The sequence below is a fragment of the Pelophylax lessonae genome, assembly GCF_965119305.1.
Source record: "Pelophylax lessonae genome assembly, chromosome: 12".
Lineage (NCBI taxonomy): Eukaryota > Metazoa > Chordata > Amphibia > Anura > Ranidae > Pelophylax > Pelophylax lessonae.
In genome coordinates, this window is record NC_138779.1 from 196,961,804 (window position 1) to 196,982,868 (window position 21,065).

Genomic DNA, 21,065 nt, shown 5'->3' on the forward strand with positions numbered 1-21,065 from the left:
TATCCGGGGTAGAGGACTTCAGATTTCAACTAAGTACAGCAGCCTCCAGCACACAGGGCATGCCAAACATTTGGTTGTATAGATTATTTGGACTCGAACCCAAGAACCCTTTTAGTCCATCTAGTGTATATAGTTTATCTAAAAAATTGTAATACCTTTATTGGGTATTTGATACCATTAAAGCTTCACAAAGCCACAGATGTACACTAAAATTCCTTTTTTTAAGAGTACAGATCAATATAATAGTCCTTTAAAGACCTTATTCATAAATCTGGGCCATTTTGAGTTTTACCTGCAGAGCCATTTATACGAAAATATAATTGGTGGCCTTCTACCTTGACAAGTTCGAAGTACAAGAAGACTATCCGATTTGTCCCCTTCGTATTAATGCATATTTAAAAAAAAAAAGTTTCCTCTTCTACTTTTCTAACATTAAATAAAAATAATTACGAGCTGCCTGTTGTAACTGAACTTTTCTCATTCCAGCGATTTCATTTAAAAAACTGCCTTTTGGCTTGCTGTAAAGAGTTCAGACTTTTCATCTTTGTGAGTTGAATTGCTCCTAATGTGCTGAATATCTATTTTTTTTTTTTTAAAGCCTCCCTTGCATATGCTTTACATGCATCCCACACTATAAGCTGGCTTGTAGCACCTTCTAATTACAGATTCTGTTTAGGCAGATGGGATGTTAGGCATCTTAAATGTGCTATTAACCACTTAAGCCCCGGAAGATTTTACCCCCTTCCTGACCAGGGCCTATTTTGCGATTCGGCACTGCGTGACTTTAACGGACAATTGCGCGGTCATGCGGCGCTGTACCTAAACGTCCTTTTTTTCCCCACAAACAGAGCTTTCTTTTGGTGGTATTTGATCACCTGTGCTATTTTTTGATCATGCGCTATAAACAAAAAAAGAGCGTCAATTTTGCAAAAATAACAATATTTTTCACATTTTTTTATATGAAATTCCCCAAAAAAAATGTAAAAATCAAAATTATTTTAACATTTTAGGCCAATTTGTTTTATGCTACATATGTTTGGTAAAAAAAACCGCAAAAAGAGTATTTTGATTGGTTTGCGCAAAAGTTATTGCTTTTACTAACTAAGGGAAAGATTTTTGTCATTTTTGTTGTTTTTTTTAACGAGTAATGGCGGTGATCTGCGTTTTTTTTTTTTTGCGGGACTGCGACATTGCGGTGGACAGATCGGACCCTTGACTGACATTTTTGACACTTTTGGGGTTACCAGTGACATTACTGCAGTAATCAGTGCTATACATATGCACTTTTACTGTAAAAATGACACTGGCAGTGAAGGAGTTAACTTTATTGGAGAGGGAGGGGTTAAGTGTGTCCCTAGGGGCATGTTTCTAACTGTGATTGGCTGTGGCTTGAGGTGTAAGAACAGAGATCAACGGTCCTACATAGCAGAACCGTTTGATCCTTATTCTTACACAGGGGAGAATGACAGGCGGCTTTGTTTACATTAGCCGCCTGCCTTTCTTCCAGTGTAACGGAAGATCACGCGCGGGGAGGTCCGTGACCCCGCGTGAGCGGGAGCGTGCCTCTGGTGGTGCGCGCTCGCTCCCTAGGCCCTCACACGCTAGCGACGTAGCCCTATGTCGCTTTGCCTGTGAGGGGCTGACTGCCGACGTAAATCGTCGTGCGGCGGTCGGCAAGCGGTTAAAACCCTCACCAAAAATATTGAGAATTTGGTTTGCACTGCAGTGTGGCCTATTGCCAATGATCTAATGTTACATGAAGCAGATACTCTATCGTACCCATTGTAAGTAAAAGAGGGTATTACCAATCATACTAGTTCTACAAATGTGTCATATGAATGGAACAACATGAAAAAGCACTCAGGCCCAAATTCCAAATTTCAACTGGATCTCAAAAAGTTGTCAGACTGTGTAAGAGACAGTGACATAGAAGTGGATGAATTAGTAGACATGCTACCCTGGTATCTATTCCATGCCTTGCTAAATACGACCTCATTTTTTCAATTCCCCTTCCTATAAAAAAAAAATCTTAAATTCTACTTACCCCCCTCCATGATCCAGTGCTGTTGCCATCATTCTCCTCCGTCCAATGGTCCACTGGTGGCCCTCTTCAGGCATTCGGTCTTATTTCCTGTGAGCCCAGCCTGTTTACATACAGTGTTTCACAAAAGTGAGTACGCCCCCTCACATTTTTGTAAATATTTTATATCTTTTCATGTGACAACACTGAAGAAATGACACTTTGCTACAATGTAAAGTAGTGAGTGTACAGCTTGTATAACAGTGTAAATTTGCTGTACGACACTGCAAGGTACAAAATTGGGGACACCTAATCGGGGGACAGCCCCCTTAAAGCAGGGGATGTCCCCTTTAACCAGGTTGTCTGGCCTCTCTAACCTAAAAGACCCAATGGGTGAGCCACTCAGGCTCGCAAATGGGGCACAAGTCCTTGACATCCACGGCTGAGAGTGCCAGTCTGGGAGGGAGCTTGCCCTGGCTCCTATAATGGCTAAATGTGTAAGAAGGTCTCCCTTTGGCCGCACATCTAAACAATCCCATGGATCGATGGTTAGTGGCAACCTCAGTCTGGACTCCAACCAGGCCACGCCCTCAACGTGTTTCACTACGCCTCTGAGTCTAGTCATGAGGATGGTCTGCCACTAACCATCAATCCATGTAATTGTTTAGATATGTGGCTAAAGGGAGACCTTCTTACACTCTCTAACCTAAAGTCATAGCAATTTGTAGTTTTGGAGTGTGGACTGCACCCCTAGGTATGCCTCTCCACAGGACACAATTGTGGACATATTTTATTTGGAGACAGCCTCCTAAAAGGAAGGACTTTTCCCCAAAACCCGGGACATCTGTTCTCCGTAATCTAAAGCCATAACTTTTTTTAGTTTTTTATGCCATCTGGACTACCCCTTCTACATACACCACTCTCCAGGACGAAGTCGAGGACACTTTTTTTTAATCTGGGGACAGCCTTCTAAAAGTGGTGGCTGTATCCGGTAACCAGGGATGTTTGGCTAGCCTAATCTAAAGACAAAAGTATTTAGAATTTTGGATAGAATGTGGAACATTTAGGACCTCTGTCTTTTTTTTTGCTGTCTGTGCCCCTGTTGGGGGAAATTCATCCTTTCTATTTGCACCAGTGACCATGGTCGCCGAGCAGAAAGTAATGGGAAATCCAAAAGTTTACAGTTGTCAGGTTAGGGAAGTTTTTCCAGTAAGAACATTTATTTTGCAGACCGCTATCCTCACTTTGAGGAGATGACCTCCCACATCCTATTGTGTCACAGAAATAAGAAGTGAAGTGAAATCTCCTTGATTGGATTGGACACAGACAGTAATAAATAAATAGGCGTTGAGTGGTTCTAACTAGTGATCGACCGATGATCAGCAAATCCGATATATCGAGGGCCAATCTGCACTTTCCCCGATATAACGGAATTGGCCACCAAGGTGACCGATATTGCCGATATTTTGGGAAAATGCCTGTACTGGAGTGATGCCTGCAGGTAGGGGCATCACCCCGGTATCGGCGTCCACAGCCGGTAATGACAACCGATGCGGCTGAGAAGCTGCTCGGCTGTCATTAGAAGGAGCTGGAGGGGACGTTTCCCCGCCGCCTTCTGTGGCTCGCCCAGGTCTCTCGTCCCACCGGGAGACCTGAGCAATCATCCTGCACAGCCACCGAAGACCCGATCAAAGCCGCATTCGGCTCTGATCGGGCCTCCATGTAAAAACCCCGAAGTGATGTCATGACATCACTTTTGGGTACTCGGCACCAGATTAAAAAAAATTACAGCATTCAAAACAGCCAAACTTGGCGTTTTGAATGCTTTTAAGTGTAGAGGAGGGGTTTGGGGTCTTTTAGACCCCCAGATCCCTCCACAAGAGTACCTGTCAAGTTAAAAAAATAAAAAATAATATATTTTTTAAAATGTATGAAAATATCGGCCAATATTGGCCGATACCGATATGCATTGGCCAAAATATCGGTATCGGCAATGAAAAACCGATATCGGTTGATCACTAGTTCTAACCATTCCCTTCTTTTTCCAAAATTAAAAAAGTAAATTTTGACTTTAGAGCTGTAGTTTTCAGGTGAATACATAAAAAAACCCATCAAATGAAGACACGCATGGCTTTGATTTGCAATATAATAATATAGAACCACCGTTCATGTCACAGATGTATACCACTTTTCTCAAAATATATTAATTTGACAAATAATATAGAAACCTTCCTTAAAAGGTTTACAAAGTAACAATGGTGTGCACAGACCATCTTTATTCTAGTTTGTTTAGTGAACACAAGCTACGTATGGGGAATGGGCCTTTTATATTTAAGATTACTTCCTGTGTTCTCTTACCATATCCCCCTGGCATTTCATACTAGAAATTGCAAGTGAGTGGATTTTGCATTCATCTGTTAGTGATACAAATTAAAAAAAAGCAAAGCTTACCCCATGAGATTTCTGAATACAGAGTATATTGAGCTCTTTAAACTTATTAGTGCAAGCCACAGGATAACGCCTTCTATTTGCCATGGTCATATTTATTTATCACGCCTCTAGTGACCACAATCTGTCAATGGTCCTTGGATGCAACCCAAACTGGAGTTTATCCTTTTATACATAGTTTCAGGAAATTTGTTTGTGTTCGTTCTTTTTTTTTTTTTTGAATTCGACATAAACCTTATCTTCTGGGTATATACAATTGTAAGCACAATCAAGCAGCATTGTTATCAGACCTTCCCCCTCCCACAAAATACCATTGCATCTCCAGGACAGGAAGTAAAAGCAAATTTCCCATACAAGACACAGAAAGCAAAAAAACCCAAGCAAACAAAAAAATACAGGTATTTCCTACTGTATCCAAGTTAAAAAAAAAAAAAAATGATTTTGGCTATGCATACATTTTAACTTGCCCATAATGGTAACTGGCAAGTTTGGATTATATTTAAGATGTTTTAATTGTCTGTCATTCATTTTGCTAACCATACGCAGTACAACATGATTATATGACATCCTTTACATCAAACAAAAACTTTGTAGTGCTGCAGCTTGCCTGCTTGGATACTAATTGGATAGATGGTTTGGGTACATACATACAGTACATATATATTTTACATACAACATTATATTATACAGTTTTTATAAGTCTAAAGAAGATTAGTGTGCGATAATTAGACAAAAGATCCTTTGAGTTATGAGCTAACTTAAAGGGAACCTGTGCTGAAGAATTAGGAAGGATGCCACATTGCTGACCTACTTCTGAAAATTCTATTTAATTGCTTTGGTAGCCATGTGCATTGCTTTTTGTTCTATTGGTGAGCAGTATTGAATCTTTGGCATAGCTTTGTGTTCTATTGGTGGGCAGTGTTAAATCTTGGGCAATTCTTTGGATTCTGTTGGTTAGGCAGTATTAAATTGCAGGCGTTTCTTTTATGTTAGGCAGTATTACATTGTGGGCATTGCTTTTGGGTCTATTCTTTAGGCAGTATTAAATCTTGGTTGTTGCTTTGGGTTCTATTGGCAGGCAGTATTAAATCTTGGGTATTGCTTTGTGTTCTATTAGAGGGCAGTTTTACATCTTAAACATTGATTTGGTTCTATTCTTTAGGCAGTAATAAATCTTGAGCATTGTGTTATATTCTATTAGAGGGCAGTATTAAAACTTGGGTATTGCTTTGGGTTCTATTCTTTAAGCAATATTACATCTCGAGCATTGCTTTGGGTTCTTTCGGGGGGACAGCATTAAATCTTGGGCATTGCTTTGGGTTCTGTTGGTTAGGCAGTATTAAATTGCAGGCATTGCTTTTTGGGTCTATTCATTAGGCAGTATTAAATCTTGGGCATTGCTTTGGGTTCTATTGGCAGGCAGTATTAAATCTTGGGTATTGTTTAGAGGGCAGTATTAAAACTTGGTCATTGCTTTGTGTTGTATTATTTAAGCAGCATTAAATATTGATCATTTCTTTGGGTTCTATTGGTGGGCAGTATTAAATCTTGGGCATTGCTTTGAGTTCTGTAGGGTTAGCCAATATTAAATTGTGGGCATTGCTTTTATGTTACTTAGGCAGTATTACATTGTGGGTATTGCTTTTTGGTCTATTCATTAGGCAGTATTAAATCTTGGTTATTGCTTTGTTTTCTATTGGTAGGCAGTAATAAATCTTCGGCATTGCTTTGTGTTCTATTAGAGGGCAGTATTAAAACTTGGGCATTGCTTTGGGTTCCATTGGCAGGCAGTATTAAATCTTGGGTATTGCTTTGTGTTCTATTAGAGGGCAGTTTTACATCTTAAACATTGATTTGGTTCTATTCTTTAGGCAGTAATAAATATTGAGCATTGTGTTGGGTTCTACTAGGAGGGGGGGTTCAGTATTAAACCTTGGGCATTGCTTTTGAGTTTTTTCTTTAGGCAGTAATAAATCTTGATCATTGCCACTGGTTCTTTTGGTGAGAAGTATTAAAGTGATTGTAAAGTCTTGTTTTTTTCTCTATAAAAATAACAAACTTGTTATACTTACCTGCTCTGTTGCAGTGGTTTTGCACAGAGTAGCCCGGATCCTCCTCTTCTCGTGTCCCTCTTCTGTGATCCTGGCCCCTCCCTCCTGTTCAGTGCCCTCACAGCAAGCATGTTGCTTTGGGGGCACCCAAGTCTGAGTGTGTCCATTCAGACACAGAGCCCCAACCTGACCCGCCCCCTCTCTCCCCTGATTGGCTCGCTGACTTTGATTGACAGCCAATGCCGCTGCTGCTGTGTCCCAGCCATTCAAGAGGGAGAATTTTGGATGGCTGAGAGACTCGTGGACATCGCTGGACAGAAAGGGACCTCAGGTAAGTGTTAGAGGAGCTGAGGGGGTCTGCTACATATAGAAGGCTTTTTATCTTAATGCATAGAATGCCCTAAGATAAAAAACCTTCTGCCTTTTCAACTCCTTGAAATCTTGGGCATTGCTTTGGGTTCTAATAGTGGACAGTATTAATTCTTGGGCATTACTTGTATTCTATTGGTGGGCCGTTTTAAATCTTGGGTACTGCTTTGTATTCTATTGGTGGGCAGTATTAAATCTCAAGCATTGCTTTGGGTTCTATTGGGGGGGGAGGAATAAATCTTGGTCACTGCTTTGGGTTCCATTGGTGGGCAGTGTTAAATCTTGACCATTGCTTTGGGTTCTATTGGTGGGCAGTATTAAATATAGAGCATTGCTTTAGGTTCTTTTATTTAGGCAGTATTAAACTGCGGGCATTGCTTTGGGTTCTATTGGTAGACACTATTAAATTGTTGGCATTACTTGTATGCTATTGGTGGGCAGTTTTAAATCTTGGGTATTGCTTTGTGTTCTATTAGTGAGCAGAATTAAATCTCAAACATTGCCTTGGGTTCTATTGGTGGGGAGTAATAAATCTTGAGCACTGCTTTTGGGTCTATTCAATAGGCAGTATTTAAATCCTGAGCATTGCTTTTGGTTCTATTCTTTAGTAGCAAAATTAAATCGTGAGCATTGCTTTGGCTTCTATTAGTGGGCAGTGTTAAATCTTGGGCATTGCTTTGGATTCCATTGGTGGTCAATATTAGAACTTGGGCATTGCTTTGAGTTCTCTTCTTAGTAGAAGTAGTAAATCTTGAGCATTGCCATTGGTTCTGTTCATTAGGCAGTATTAAATTGTGGGTATTGCTTTGGATTCCATTTGTAAGGCATTAATAAATCTTGCAGCATAGTTTGAAACTGTTTGTCAGAAGTTTGAAAAAGTTGAAACACTTTATCTAACTGTCTGGCTGGGGTAGTGTAAGTTATAACTTCGGTATTTTTAAAAACATGTAGATGGCCCCATATTCATTATTATTTGTAGTGTTGGGTGTTTATTCAGAGGACTGACGATTTGCTGAGAGGGCCTCGTTATAATAGATTCTGTAACAAATGAGGACGTGTGGCTAGCCACCGGCTGAATATCAGATTGATTATCTAGAGTGGAATTGCTTTTAAAATTATTTGTTGAGTTTTTGGGCCATTTTTACCTCTGTACTGAGAGTGTTATTAAAGCCTTTAGAGCATGCTGACTCCGCAGTAATAGCCGATAGAAATGGATTTACGTCTTGTGTTTATTTTTGTCTTTTTTTTTTTCCAGTTGTTGTCAGATTTACCCAAGTAATCAGATGCAGACTTTGTAGGAATTTATCTTGAATTAAAAGCATTCAGTCCGATTTTCATCAACCCAGAGAGTTTGTTTTAAAGCCAAACTCAACTTTCAATTTAAGTGAGCTAAATTAATTTCAGGTGCATCAAAATTAAAGGTGTGTAAGGTCTGGTAACTTTCTTTAGGTCACAGCCTGAGTGGAAAAATGTGTCCCCTGCCAGAATGTTGTAGATGGTGGACCCTCTCTGTGGTCTCTCTACAAATGGCTGACACGCTTCCTGCTAAGTCAGAGCTGGACCTCTCCCTGGACCTCAGCAGGGAGCATGAACTATGCTAATTGCAGAGCTATAGGCGTGATGTATCAGACCTCTGTAGAGAGACCACTGCTTCCAAACAGAGAACAAGAGTGTACTCTGTGGTATCCTGGCAGGGGACACGATTTACTAGTCAGGCTATATTCTAAAGTAAATGAGCAGACTTTTTACATGTTGTTTTTTGATGCACCTGGAAAGCATTTAACTGATTTAAACTGAAGGCTGGGCTTAATACACATATTCTAGGTTAGTGAAAAATAAGGTGAATTGATCCTGTGAGTAAAGAATGGGCCCTACAAAATCTAGCCTAAGGTGCATGCATGCCTCGAAGGATCTTTTAGATGCAGCCTTTGATAGGATTCCATATAAAGAGAGCTGGCATAGGGCATAAAATTAAATCTGAAGTGAAGGGATCCTTGATGATCCCATTACAGCTCTCAAAGAACAACAGAGAAAGGGAAAAAATATATTTCCAGATTTGCTTAAAAAGGGCACTTATGATGTAAGTAGAATTGTTATGCCCTGTATAACCTCTTGTATTACCTCTATTACCTCTTGTATGATTTTACAGTCAGTTGAGGCCTCTTTAGTTACTAAATTTAGTGTTCTCATAATACATACCTGTTGTCACTTCTTCACCATTTATTTTTTTGTTTTCCAGTATTCTGCCAGGAAGTCCAAGCTGAAAACGTCACAGTAATAGAGGGAGGCACTGCCGAGATTACCTGTAAGTTACACCAGTATGACGGCTCCATTGTGGTGATCCAGAACCCTTCCAGGCAAACCCTCTTCTTCAATGGCACACGTGGTAAGTTTTGGCTTGGTGTTCCATCTAGCTATATTACTATTTCTGTATCAACCAATCAGATTAAGCTTTTTCTTTTTCTAGTCTGTGGTAGAGAATTCAGAAGATTTTCTACCCAGTTAACTATGGCCCCAGCAGTGGTCTCCCTACAGAGGTGGCACATCTTCTACTCTTTCGGGAAGGCTTTCCACAAAATTCTGGAATGTTTCTAGGGAAGTATGTGCCCCTTCAGCTAAAATTTGTGAGGTGAAGTACTCATGTTGGGGGAACAAGACCTAGCTCACATATGCATTCCTGTTAATCTAAAGGTGTTCAGTGGGGTTGAGGTCAGATCTCTGTTCAGGCCACTTGAGCTTTACCACACCAAACTCATCAAACCATGTCTTTATTGAGCAGACCTTGTGCACAGAGACACAGTCATGCTAGAATGGAAAATAATCTTCCCCAAATGGTTTTCTTAAATGTCTTTGTATGCTAGTGCATTTGTAGCCACTTTGCCTTAAGCAGGAGTGTCTATTTCAATGAAGTCATTGCTATCGCTTCTCGGCCTTTTGGCTAAGATCAAGTGTAGTATCAAAGAAGTCATTGCTAGGCTTTAGTCAGCCTAAGCTGGATTGATCAGCTTTTTCTGAGTCCCTGACTGTTGCTGGTGATCTCTAGGAGGTTTATTACCAGTGGTGTAAGTTTGGGGAGGGTATAAATATTCAGAAGTGACCTTTTGGGAGGAAGTTTTCCCAAGGGATGTAGATGGCTGCTAAATCCCCTCAGGGCTGTGGCCTGAGAATGGTGGCCATGCACCTGTATAGCGGCCTTGGTTTGAGGCCTAGCATGCTGAACAAGGGCATTGGAGTACAGTAAAGGAACTTCAGCAAAATCTAATTGGGGAACTTGAGAAGCTGGGTGGAAACTTGGTTCTGATGTTTGATGGACTCTCCAAGCTGAACCAGCTTCTGTCTTACAGTCAGGAACTCAGAATGCTGAGTTGGCTTAAAGGTCCTCCTATTTATGAATACTGTAGTACTTTTTGTCCCTCATCTGGAGTCTGGCAAGTCCATTGTTGTCCTGTGCCCTAACCCACCCTCCCAGGAATGTTGAGTAAGAGTCAGTACACTCCATTTCTTGCATCAAAAAGTGACCAGCACCCTTCTATTCACATTGCTCCACTAATGCCAAGGACTAGACCCTGATATAAAATGCTAGCCCACCCTGCCTTAGAGGTATCTCAAAGGATTTAGATGTCAAGGGGGGGGGGGGGGTACAACCTAATGACAGTACCCTTCTCTGGAAACACCTGAACCCAATAATTTGGAGGGGTGTCTATATAGTGTAGGTGTGAAGGTCAGGTGTCAACAAACATTTAGCGATATAATGTAACTTTGATTTGAGAAGAGGAATTTAGTAAGATCGCTCTAATATTAATCTGCCATTAACTGCAGTCCTAATTGGTGCAATTTGCTATAGCGTAGCGAAACAGACCAACTGCTATAGTCAGATATCAAAGAAACCCGCCTTGCAGTAAGTTGGTGGCACTTATAGAGCATTAATTGTCTGCTTAAATGGCTTTCAAGCTTTATGTATTGTTATAAAATAAGCTTGCATGAGGTCTGTGTCACTGGGACGCAACAATTCAAACACTCCTTCTATGTGTGTACCTTTTGTGACAAGGCTTCATCTACCTCGCTCATTAAGAATTTTATAACTGGAGGAAGAAGGAAGAGGAGATGATGGGGAGAGAAGACTGGGGGAAGTTAAACGTTACAGTTAAACATAATGATACCACCTCCCTCGTGCGATTCAGGCGCTCCTATCCACTTCTAATTTTAACCAGACATCTGCAGTTTCAATTCAAAGGCAGCAAAGGAGGGAAGGAAGGTCTCACTTACGAAGGAAAGCTTCCTCTCTCCATATGATTATTATTACTCATTATCGCTTTCATAGACTGGAGATGGCATGGGGTATTCAGATTGTGTACACATGCATATAATGTCCTCAGACAATCCACCACCTTATTTTCCCTTACTATGCTGTTGCTCTGATGTTTTCTTCTTTGAAGATTAGAAAATGGAGGGGAGAATCAACATTTTTAGAAGCAAAAGTTATTTGCATAAGTGTTCCTGTTTGTTAAAGGGTAGTTGTGTAGAAAAGGAAAAATGCGGACAAGAAATTTTAAGGAAGAACTTCAGTTGGCCCCTGCCTTTTTTCCCACCTCTTACCCGGATTTTCCTCAATTCATGCACTTGCCTTCCCAGCAGATCCAGCATTGTCCTGCTGTGATCTGCTGTGCTGCTGCCACAGCCCAAGTCCCATGTCTCCATCTTTACTCCTGACACCATCGGGTGCCAGGTGCCTCTTCCTGGTTCAGGCTGCCTGCCCCCCCCCCCCCCCTGATTACATTCATCAGGCTTGCTCTCCTCTGGCTGCTGTAAATGGAAAGTGAAGCATCCTGGGATATGTGATGTACATATCCCTGGAGGCTTCAAAGTGCTGGGGTCATCAGGGTTCACATAAGCCTGGCTCCCTGATGACACGAACCAGACCCATCCTCCTTTGGCCATTGTGAATGGAAAATGGAGCCTCCTGCGATATGTGATGTACATATCTCCAGAGGCTTCAAAGTGCTGGGGTCATCAGGGTTCAGGCAGCCTGGCCTCCTGATGACGCGTTTCAGACCCGCTTTCTTCTACCAACTGCAAATGGAGAGTGGAAATGTGAATATTCCTGGAAGCTTCAAAGCTTCAAAGCTCTTGGGAACCCAGGGTTCAGGCAGCCTGGCTCCCTGATGACACACACGCACACCAGACCCATCCTCCTCTGGTTGTTGTGAATGGAAAATGGAGCCTATGTGATGTACATATTCCAGGAGGCTTTAAAGGGCTGGGGATGTCATTGTCACCTAAGCGAGAATAGCAGGTTAGGGGGGTGGGGCGGGCAAAGAAAATTTTTTTTTTTTTTTTATTGGGGGGGGGGGGCAGGGGGAGACGCCTGGATTCCCAGTGCATCCAGTGAGTGGAGGTCCACTTTAAGGTGGTTTTCTAGAAAAATACACAAATTAATGCAGTTCTGTATGCATACATCAAGATTCAAATAATGGCAGGAGTTGGCAGAGAGGGGAACCCCAAGATTCTGTGGATTGGTTGGTGGGGGGGGGCTCCAGACTGTGTCTATGTTTTATGTTACACCCCTAAATATGGGTGTACCATGAAAATATGGTTAGAAAGATGAAATTCACTGTTAAGTACCTACAAGGACCATTTTACCTGAGAGAAAATTAAAGGAACTCCAAAATTCTACAGTTGTCACCAAAACAGGGGAGATGTTTTAATACGGACACCTGTTTTTGTGGCAACACCCCTTAGTTTGGAGAGACTTCCACTGGGTTTCTGTAGTGTCTCAAGGAGAGGAAGTGAGGGAAAAATCCATCCTTAACAGAACAGTCAGCCAAAAATCTGATGCGATTTAACACTTCTCTATTGTATGGAATCAAAAAGGTTTTGGATAGAGGTAGGCTTTAAAGGATTTAGAGCCTTCATACCTTTAACGTGCACCGTACATATAGAGCTACCAGCTATGACCACTATACCTCTGAGATGGTTTTGAGCAGTGGTCTCCAAACTGCGACCCTGGGGCCAGATGCAGGCCTTTGTTTTCCTTCATCCAGCCCATGGGGCACTATTCCTCCAGGTGGCACTAATTATTGGGCACCATTCCTTCCACTAAAGCCAATAATGGGGCATTTTCTGCTCCCACTGCCCATAGTCTGGCCCCCTAAATTTTGAAGGACAGTAAACTGGATCTCAGTTTCGAAAGTTTGAAGACTTCCGGTTTTGAGGATGGACTTTTTTTTTAATGTTTTTCTTTCATGGCTGAAAAAGTAGCACGTCGGTAGTCATCTATAAGCCTTGACAAGTGGAGTTGGCATCTAACTGGGCAGAAGCAGGCGTGGACTTATTGTTCAGTAGGTTTCCAACGAATCATCAGTGGAACTAGTCAATCAACCAAGAAACCAGTGAATTTATTTTTTATGATTATTATTATTGTATATTAATAAATATTATTTGTATATTTTTTATGATTATTATTATTATTGTATATTGATAAATATTATTTGTAATTAAATGTTTATTATTTTAATATTAAATAAGCTCATGCTCCCATGACTGATCCACCAAAGGTCCTGTGGATTGTGTGCGTCTTTTTGTTTTATGTATCATGGCACCCTATGTTTTCCATGACCTTATGTATGTACTGGCTGCATTTGCACACTCAAGTAGATTTTTCTTAATTGCCTGTATATTATTAGTTTTGCAAATCTGCTAATGATTTGACAAGTTGCAAATAGATTTTCCTCATTTATAGTCATTGCCATCCATGGAGAATGCCAAATGGGATCAACTCATATATCCAGTGCCCAAGCAATGTTATTTTGCTAACAGTTAATATCTGAATGTGTTTGTATCGGTTTCTGGTTTGAGTGCCCGTCTCACATCATTGCTAGGTTTAATGTAAAGTCTGCCTGCTAATCTGTACGTGTATGAGCGCCGGTAGGTGTGATGGATTTAAGACTCTGGCCAAGGTTCTTATTGGATAAACTCCATGGGCATCCACGCAGGAGTCTGATAAAATTTTATAATGGCAACACTTACATTATCTCTTGCTCTCTTTATCCATCATTTTTTTTCTTTTCTTGTCACCTCTCTGCAGCTTTGAGAGACGAGCGGTTTCAGCTTGTTGATTTCACGCCAAAACTGGTCAAGATCCATTTGTCCAATGCCAAGTTGGACGATGAAGGTGGTTATTTCTGCCAGCTGTACACGGAGGACACACACCACCAGATTGCCACTCTCACTGTGCTTGGTAAGATCTTAAACTGCTCTCTGGACTGTTCCTGCCATGAGGTAAGGACTTTGCCTCAGGTGGTGCCCTCTAGTGGTAGGGTGGAGAAAGGAGCTCACCTCCCTTATTGGTTCTGGAGCTGCTTTTTGCCGCTATTAATATTAAATAGGCATACCATGGGCAAATAAGGGGGCAGGAATTTTCAGCAGGAGGTGGCTATATTTAGTAAGTGTTGAGAAAATAATTATCTCTAGGAGATGGGGAATTTTAGTAGGCGTAAATGATCAGTAAAAGGCGGGGAGAAATATGTAAAGATTTTCAATTGGTGGTGCGGGTGATCAATAGGGTGTCAAATTTTAAAAGCAAACAACATTTTGAAGAACTTTTGAAAGACACTCGCCAAATCAGCGAATGTACTGAGAATTTTCTTACAAATATCTGTATGAACACTCGTTTAAAAATCGACTAGTGTTATGCCAGCTCAAAGCCAATCATCTAATAACCCTGCCCCCAGTTTTTGCTCCTTTTACTCTCGCTAATTCAGATACTGACCTATCCAACTGATTCAGCATTGGCCCGCTGAGATCCTCGAATGCTCTGCCACTGCTCTGTCCCACGCCACCATGTTGCTTCTGATGTCATCGAGCGGTCCGCTGGCTGTTTCCGGGTTCACCGGAGCAAGCCACCCAATAATGTGCCATTAGGCCTGCCCCCTCCTCCTCTAAGAATGTAAGTAAGGCCTTCTGGGATTTGTGAAACATACAGCTGCAAAAAAAAGTATGTGAACCCTTTGGAATGATATGGATTTCTGCACAAATTGGTCATAAAATGTGATCTGATCATCATCATCTAAGTCACAACAAGAATGAAATGTTGCCATGTTTTTATTGAACACACCATGTAAACATTCACAGTGCAGGTGGAAAAAGTATGTGAACCCTTGGATTTAATTACTGGTTGAACTTCCTTTGGCAGCAATAACTTCAACCAAACATTTCCTGTAGTTGCAGATCAGACGTGCACAACGGTCAGGAGTAATTCATGACCATTCCTCTTTACAGAACTGTTTCAGTTCAGCAATATTCTTGGGATGTCTGGTGTGAATCACTTTCTTGAGGTCATGCCACAGCATCTCAATCAGTTTGAGGTCAGGACTCTGACTGGGCCACTTCAGAAGGCGTATTTTCTTCTGTTTAAGCCATTCTGTTGTTGATTTACTTCTATGCTTTGGGTCATTGTCCAGTTGCAACTCCCATCTTCTGTTGAGCTTTAGCTGGTAGACCATGGGTGTCCAACCCTTTGGCTTCTCTGGGCCACATTGAGTATAGAGAAATTTTCTCGGGCCGCATATAAAATATATACTATAGTTAAGATATATAAATAATACAACGCTGCCACACCCTTCCCGCCCCGCCCCCGCCGCACTAATTTAACACAACTAGAGGACGATCAAATTAAATGTAATCAGTATACAGAGGTTTACTACTTCTGAGAGATAATAAAGGACCACTCTAACTACCATGACCACTTCAGTGATTTGAAGTGCTCCTGGTGGTAGGAGTCCGAAACACTGTAAATGCTCGACCCCCCCCGAGGCAGCCTCTGCCTACCGTTAGTTGAAAGCCGCTGTGGCCGTGCCTCCGACCCGACTTCCTTCCTCCCCAGCAAATAAAAGAAAAGATTGTCAGGGGGTAGTGGGCCGCATTGCCTGTGGTTCCGGGCCGCAGGTTGGACATGCCTGTGGTAGACCGATGGCCTTACTTTCTCCTGCATAAACTTGGGAATTCATTTTGGGATGATCGCAATCTGTGAGGCCCTGATGCAGCAAAGCAGCCCCAAACCATGATGCCCCACCACCATACTTCACAGTAACCAAAAAAAATCCGCCATACAGGTAGTGGAGCAGAGAAGTGGGCAGGGGGCACTTTCTATTTTGGGCTGAAGATTCCCTTTAAGGAGCCGTTCTCACCTTTGCAAAACAAGCGTTAAAGAGGTTCTGTTGGATAAACCACAAACCTTTTGGAGTACAAAGTAGTTTGCATGGCATGTAGCGGCCCTGTCATTGATTTAAACACTACAGATCATCAAATTGTGCAGTGAATTTTCTATCCATCGATCCTCCTGTGTATCTTGAGTTGGGGAGAGATCCAAACCACCTTAATCCCCCTAAGGAGAAACCATTGACCTAAACTAAAGGTATCCCGAGTGGTTCATGCTGTTATATTGTGTAACTTGTACTCTTTAGGTGCCAGGTTTTTTTGTTTTTTAATGAAACTCTGATATACACAGTTGTTGCTTTTGTTTGTCACAGTTCCTCCAGAAAACCCACAAGTAGAAGTAAAAGAGCAAGCAGTGGAAGGGGGCCAGATGGAGCTTATTTGCTCAGCGCCCAGAACGAAACCAGAAGCCACACTACGCTGGTACCGAGACCGCAGGGAGCTCAAAGGTAAGAGAATTGCCTTATGTTTTATTATTTCCATTTTAAGTATTGTATTTAAAAAATCACTTAGCCTTTAATTTACTGTATGTTTGTCTGTCTACAACTACCAGTCACCAAAAGGCATTCATAGCAATCTGAATATCCACTCCCAGGGATTAGTAATTATTTACTTGTTTTCGCGTCCTGTCCAAGCAGAAGCTTAGGGTTGTAGGGCTGACTTATCTCCTGTTGGAGGTCAATAACTTGAAAGAATAATTAAATGGTGGTGTCGCTTAGCAGTGAACTTAGCCAAGAGACAGACCAGTTTTCATGGGGCATTTACAGCCAAACCAGATACTGCTTTGACCGGGAAAAAAAAAATACAACAAAATAACAGTACAAACGCCTATCTCTGACAACAAATTAAAAATAGAGATTCAGATTTTTAAAAATGCCCATTCCTGACTTTTTGCAGCTGAAATGCAAGTAAAACATTTCAAGATTAATGTGCCATCAGAATAACCGGCACAAAAACAGTTTGAGGTTATCTAAATAGTTTCAAAGGCTGGGAACATGCGACAAGTCCAGTATTGTTCTCTTGTGGCATACCTATAATCTAAAGTATATACAGTATATGACAAAAAGTTCATAGAGGACCACTACTCCTACAGTGTCTCACAAAAGTGAGTACACCCCTCACATTTTAATGTAAATATTTTATGATATCTTTTTATGTGACAACACTGAAGAAATTACACTTTGCTATAATGTAAAGTAGTGAGTGTACAGCTTGTATAACAGTGTAAATTTGCTGTCCACTCAAAATAACTCAACACACAGCCATTAATGTCCAAACCACTGGCAACAAAAGTGAGTACACCCCTAAGTTAAAACGTCCAAATTGGGCCCAAGGTGTCAATATTTTGTGTGGCCACCATTATTTTCCAGCACTGCCTTAACCCTCTTGGGCAGGGAGTTCACCAGAGCTTCACAGGTTGCCACTGGAGTCTACATGAGTGCTTCCAGCACTGGGGAATTACAGTTCATTGAGGGAACCCTGAAATCCAACATGTACTGTGACATACTGAAGCAGAGCATGATCCCCTCCCTTCAGGGCAGTATTCCAACATAACGACCCCAAACACACCTCCAAGATGACCACTGCCTTGCTAAAGAAGCTGAGGATAAAGGTGATGGACTGGCCAAGCATGTCTCCAGTCCTAAACCCTACTGAGCATCTATGGGGCATCCTCAAACGGACGGTGGAGGAGCGCAAAGGTCTCTAACATCCACCAGCTCCATGATGTCGTCATGGAGGAGTGGAAGAGGACTCCAGCGGCAATCTGTGAAGCTCTGGTGAACTCCATACCCAAGAGGGATAAGGCAGTGCTGGAAAATGATGGCCACACAAAATATTGACACTTTGGGCCCAATTTAGACATTTTCACTTAGGGGTGTACTCACTTTTGTTGCAGAGGGTTTAGACATTAATGGCTGTGTGTTGGGTTATTTTGAGGGGACAGCAAATTTACACTGTTATACAAGTTGTACATTCCATAATTTACATTGTAGCAAAGTATCATTTATTTAGTGTTGTCACATTAAAAGATATAATAAAAAATTTAAAAAAATGTGAGGGTTTACTCACTCTTGTGAGATACTGTATATGAGATTTTTGGACTCTGCAGTCCAACACCATAGCTAATAATTTGGAGCCCCCCTCCCCCCATGACTAAAACAGAGTCCTCTTGTCTGGGTAGGCTTTCCATACGATTTTTGAGTGTGCCTGTGGGAATTTGGACCTGTTCAGCCAAAAACTTGTGTTGGCCAGGAAGGCCTGGCTCACACTCAGGGTTCCAATTAATCCCAAAGATGTTCAGTAGGGTTGAGGTCAGGGCTTTGTGCAGTTCACTTGAGTTTCTCTACACCAAACTCATCAAACCAAATCTTTGTGGAGCTGGCTTTGTGCACAAGGGCACAGTCATTCTGGAACCGAAAAGAACCTTCCCCAAACCGTTCTCACTCATAGAAAATTTGTCTTCAACTACTTTGTTTTCCATAGTTACACGTCTGGAAGTCACACATCTGTTTAAAATATCTTTTTCTGGTGTTGCATTAACAGGCACTTCACAGGAACTCAATAATTTGGAGGGGTGTCCTGTCCGCTTGTTTGCTTATAAAGTGTAGATACAAAAAGGGGTACCCCCAATGGTTTGGGACTTTGTATGCCACTAATGCACTGAAACAATTAGACCAAAAAAGTATAAAAATATCAATTTTATTACATAAGAAAAATCAAAAAACATTTACATTGACCATTTGTATATACCCAGCAAGACGCTGGATATACAGAGGATTAAAATAGGCATGCAATAACAGACCAGTTTCTGTACAGAAGACTCCTAAGGACCCTTGGTGGAGAGAACCAGACCCTACGCATTTCGGGTGTAGCACCCTTCTTCAGGGGTCAACCAGAGTTCAATACACTAATTGTACCTATACAGATAAATTCCATTTAGTATAGTGCAGATAAAGACATATTCAAAAGGAATACCGTTTATCTAAACAGTGTCAATAATTTTTCAAGTAGCTGTACCTACCAAAGGAAGTCCTTCTATAAAGGTAGCTGGTCTGTTGATTAAAACGGTATAGAACCGAAAGAGGGAATGCCAAATCTCACATACACATGATTCGCTGGGGAAGAAAACAGTATAGAGAGTGGCTGGTAGACGGCAGGACTGTGGGTACCACAGTGATCCAAAATTGGTCCTAAGCGGTCCTTAATGGGCATCTAGGTCAGTATGAAATGCCTGGAATTAGTTAATTAGACAGAAAGATATACATGTAGTTGTGTTGAGTGGTTAGGCGTTCAGATGATCTTATAGTGATAAGGGGGGGGGGGGGGGAAGGGAGGTGAAGTAAGGGATTCCCATCATACCTGCCATGGATGCATATTTCTCATGGCTAGAGGTCAGCAAGGTATAAAGGAAGTATTAGTCCAAGACTTGGGGTGTGCCTAGAGATGGAAATACGGTATAGGGGAAGGGAATAAAAAATGAGAAAAATTCTTTGTCCCCATACATCATAAAGTGTGTGTCCCTAAATATAAGTGCGATAGTGCCCCAAGGGGATATAAATCCGTGCACAGGGAAGTGAAAATAATAGAAAACATGGACATCCGTGAATGAAAAAGGAGGAGGGGAAGAAAAGTGGAATTTGCTAAAACACCTGTAGGTTGATATTCCCGGGGCAACACGAGTACCAATAAGAATGTAGTAATCACACAATATTCATATCCCCAATTGGAGCTTATAAAGTGTAATCCAAAAGATAGGGTGGTACGCACAGGGCTTGGAAGTTGAACACTCAATGATGAGGTTTATTTTGACATTTCGACAAGGCACAAACTCCTCTTCCTCTTCCTTGCTCATATAGTGCGTACACCGATCACCCTTACCTTTATGGCCACCTATCTAATATTAGGTAGTTCCCCTTTTGCCACCAAACAGCCTTGACCCGTTGAGGCATAGATGCCACTAGACTTGAAGGTATGCTTTGGTATCTGGCACCAAGACATCAGTAGCAAATCCTTTTAAGTTCTGTAGGTGGAACCTCCATGGATTGAACTTATTTTTCCAGTACATCCCACAGATGCTCAATTGGATTGAGATCTGGAGAACTGCGAGGCCAAGTCAATGACTCAAACTCGTATTCCTCAAACCATTCTAGAACTATTTCTGCAGTGTGGCAGGGCACATTGTCCTCCTGAAAGAGGCCACTGCCATCAGGGAATATCGTTTCTATGAAGGGCTGGTCTTTGTCTGCAACAAAGTTTAGGGAGGTGGTACGTGTCAAAGTAACATCCACATGAATGGCAGGACTTAAGCGTTGTGGGAATTCATTGTTTACTCTGTGAGAGCGAGACTTTTTGTCCTGAAAACGTTAGCGATTTTTGCCTTTGTTACTTCATGCTGCAAAAAAAAAAAACAAAGGGATTGTACTGGAGTTCCAGCGACTTAGAACTGTTTTGCTTCAAAAAAGGCCGCGTGAGGATTGTTTGAGGGGAAGACAAACTAATAAGTGAGGTGATTTCTCCTGTTTCTGGGACTTTGGCTTGGCAGCCATTTTGTACTTCTAAGAAGGATCTCTCCCTCAGGGAGAAGTAAGAATTTGTTGAAGTTGCACGGAGAGGAGTACAAGCTCTCTTCTTATGATAAGAATTGTATCCAGAACTCATTGTGGCTGCAGGGTGATTGAAATGGCGGAGAGATGCAGAGAGAAATATAAAGAGAGTTCCAGCAGATAAGAAGGTGGCAGTGATGTGTAGAGAACGGCTAAATGCGGCTATAAATAGGGAGATATACAGGGAGTCTGTGCCGCTGTGATATGGAGGGAGATAATGAAGGAGTAGATGGAGGAGAGAGATACCGACAGAGACGTAAGCCACAATCTCTACATTACCAAACACATGGAATGTTCTATGCCAGATCCGAGCCATCAGGAACCTTCCAGAACCAATGCTAATCCTCAAGGAAAAAGAAA

General features: G+C 41.7%; 1 protein-coding gene across 1 annotated transcript in view; it reads left to right on the top strand.

Moving 5' to 3' along the window:
• Positions 1-21,065, top strand: part of CADM4 (cell adhesion molecule 4) — a gene marked incomplete at its 5' end in the record, with an annotated part of 735,914 nt that overhangs the window by 612,848 nt on the left and 102,001 nt on the right. Inside the window, 3 exons of the mRNA XM_082274726.1 lie at positions 9,128-9,274; positions 13,973-14,125; positions 16,416-16,550. Coding sequence (XP_082130852.1) covers positions 9,128-9,274; positions 13,973-14,125; positions 16,416-16,550 — 435 coding nt within the window. The remainder of the gene's footprint in view (positions 1-9,127; positions 9,275-13,972; positions 14,126-16,415; positions 16,551-21,065) is intronic.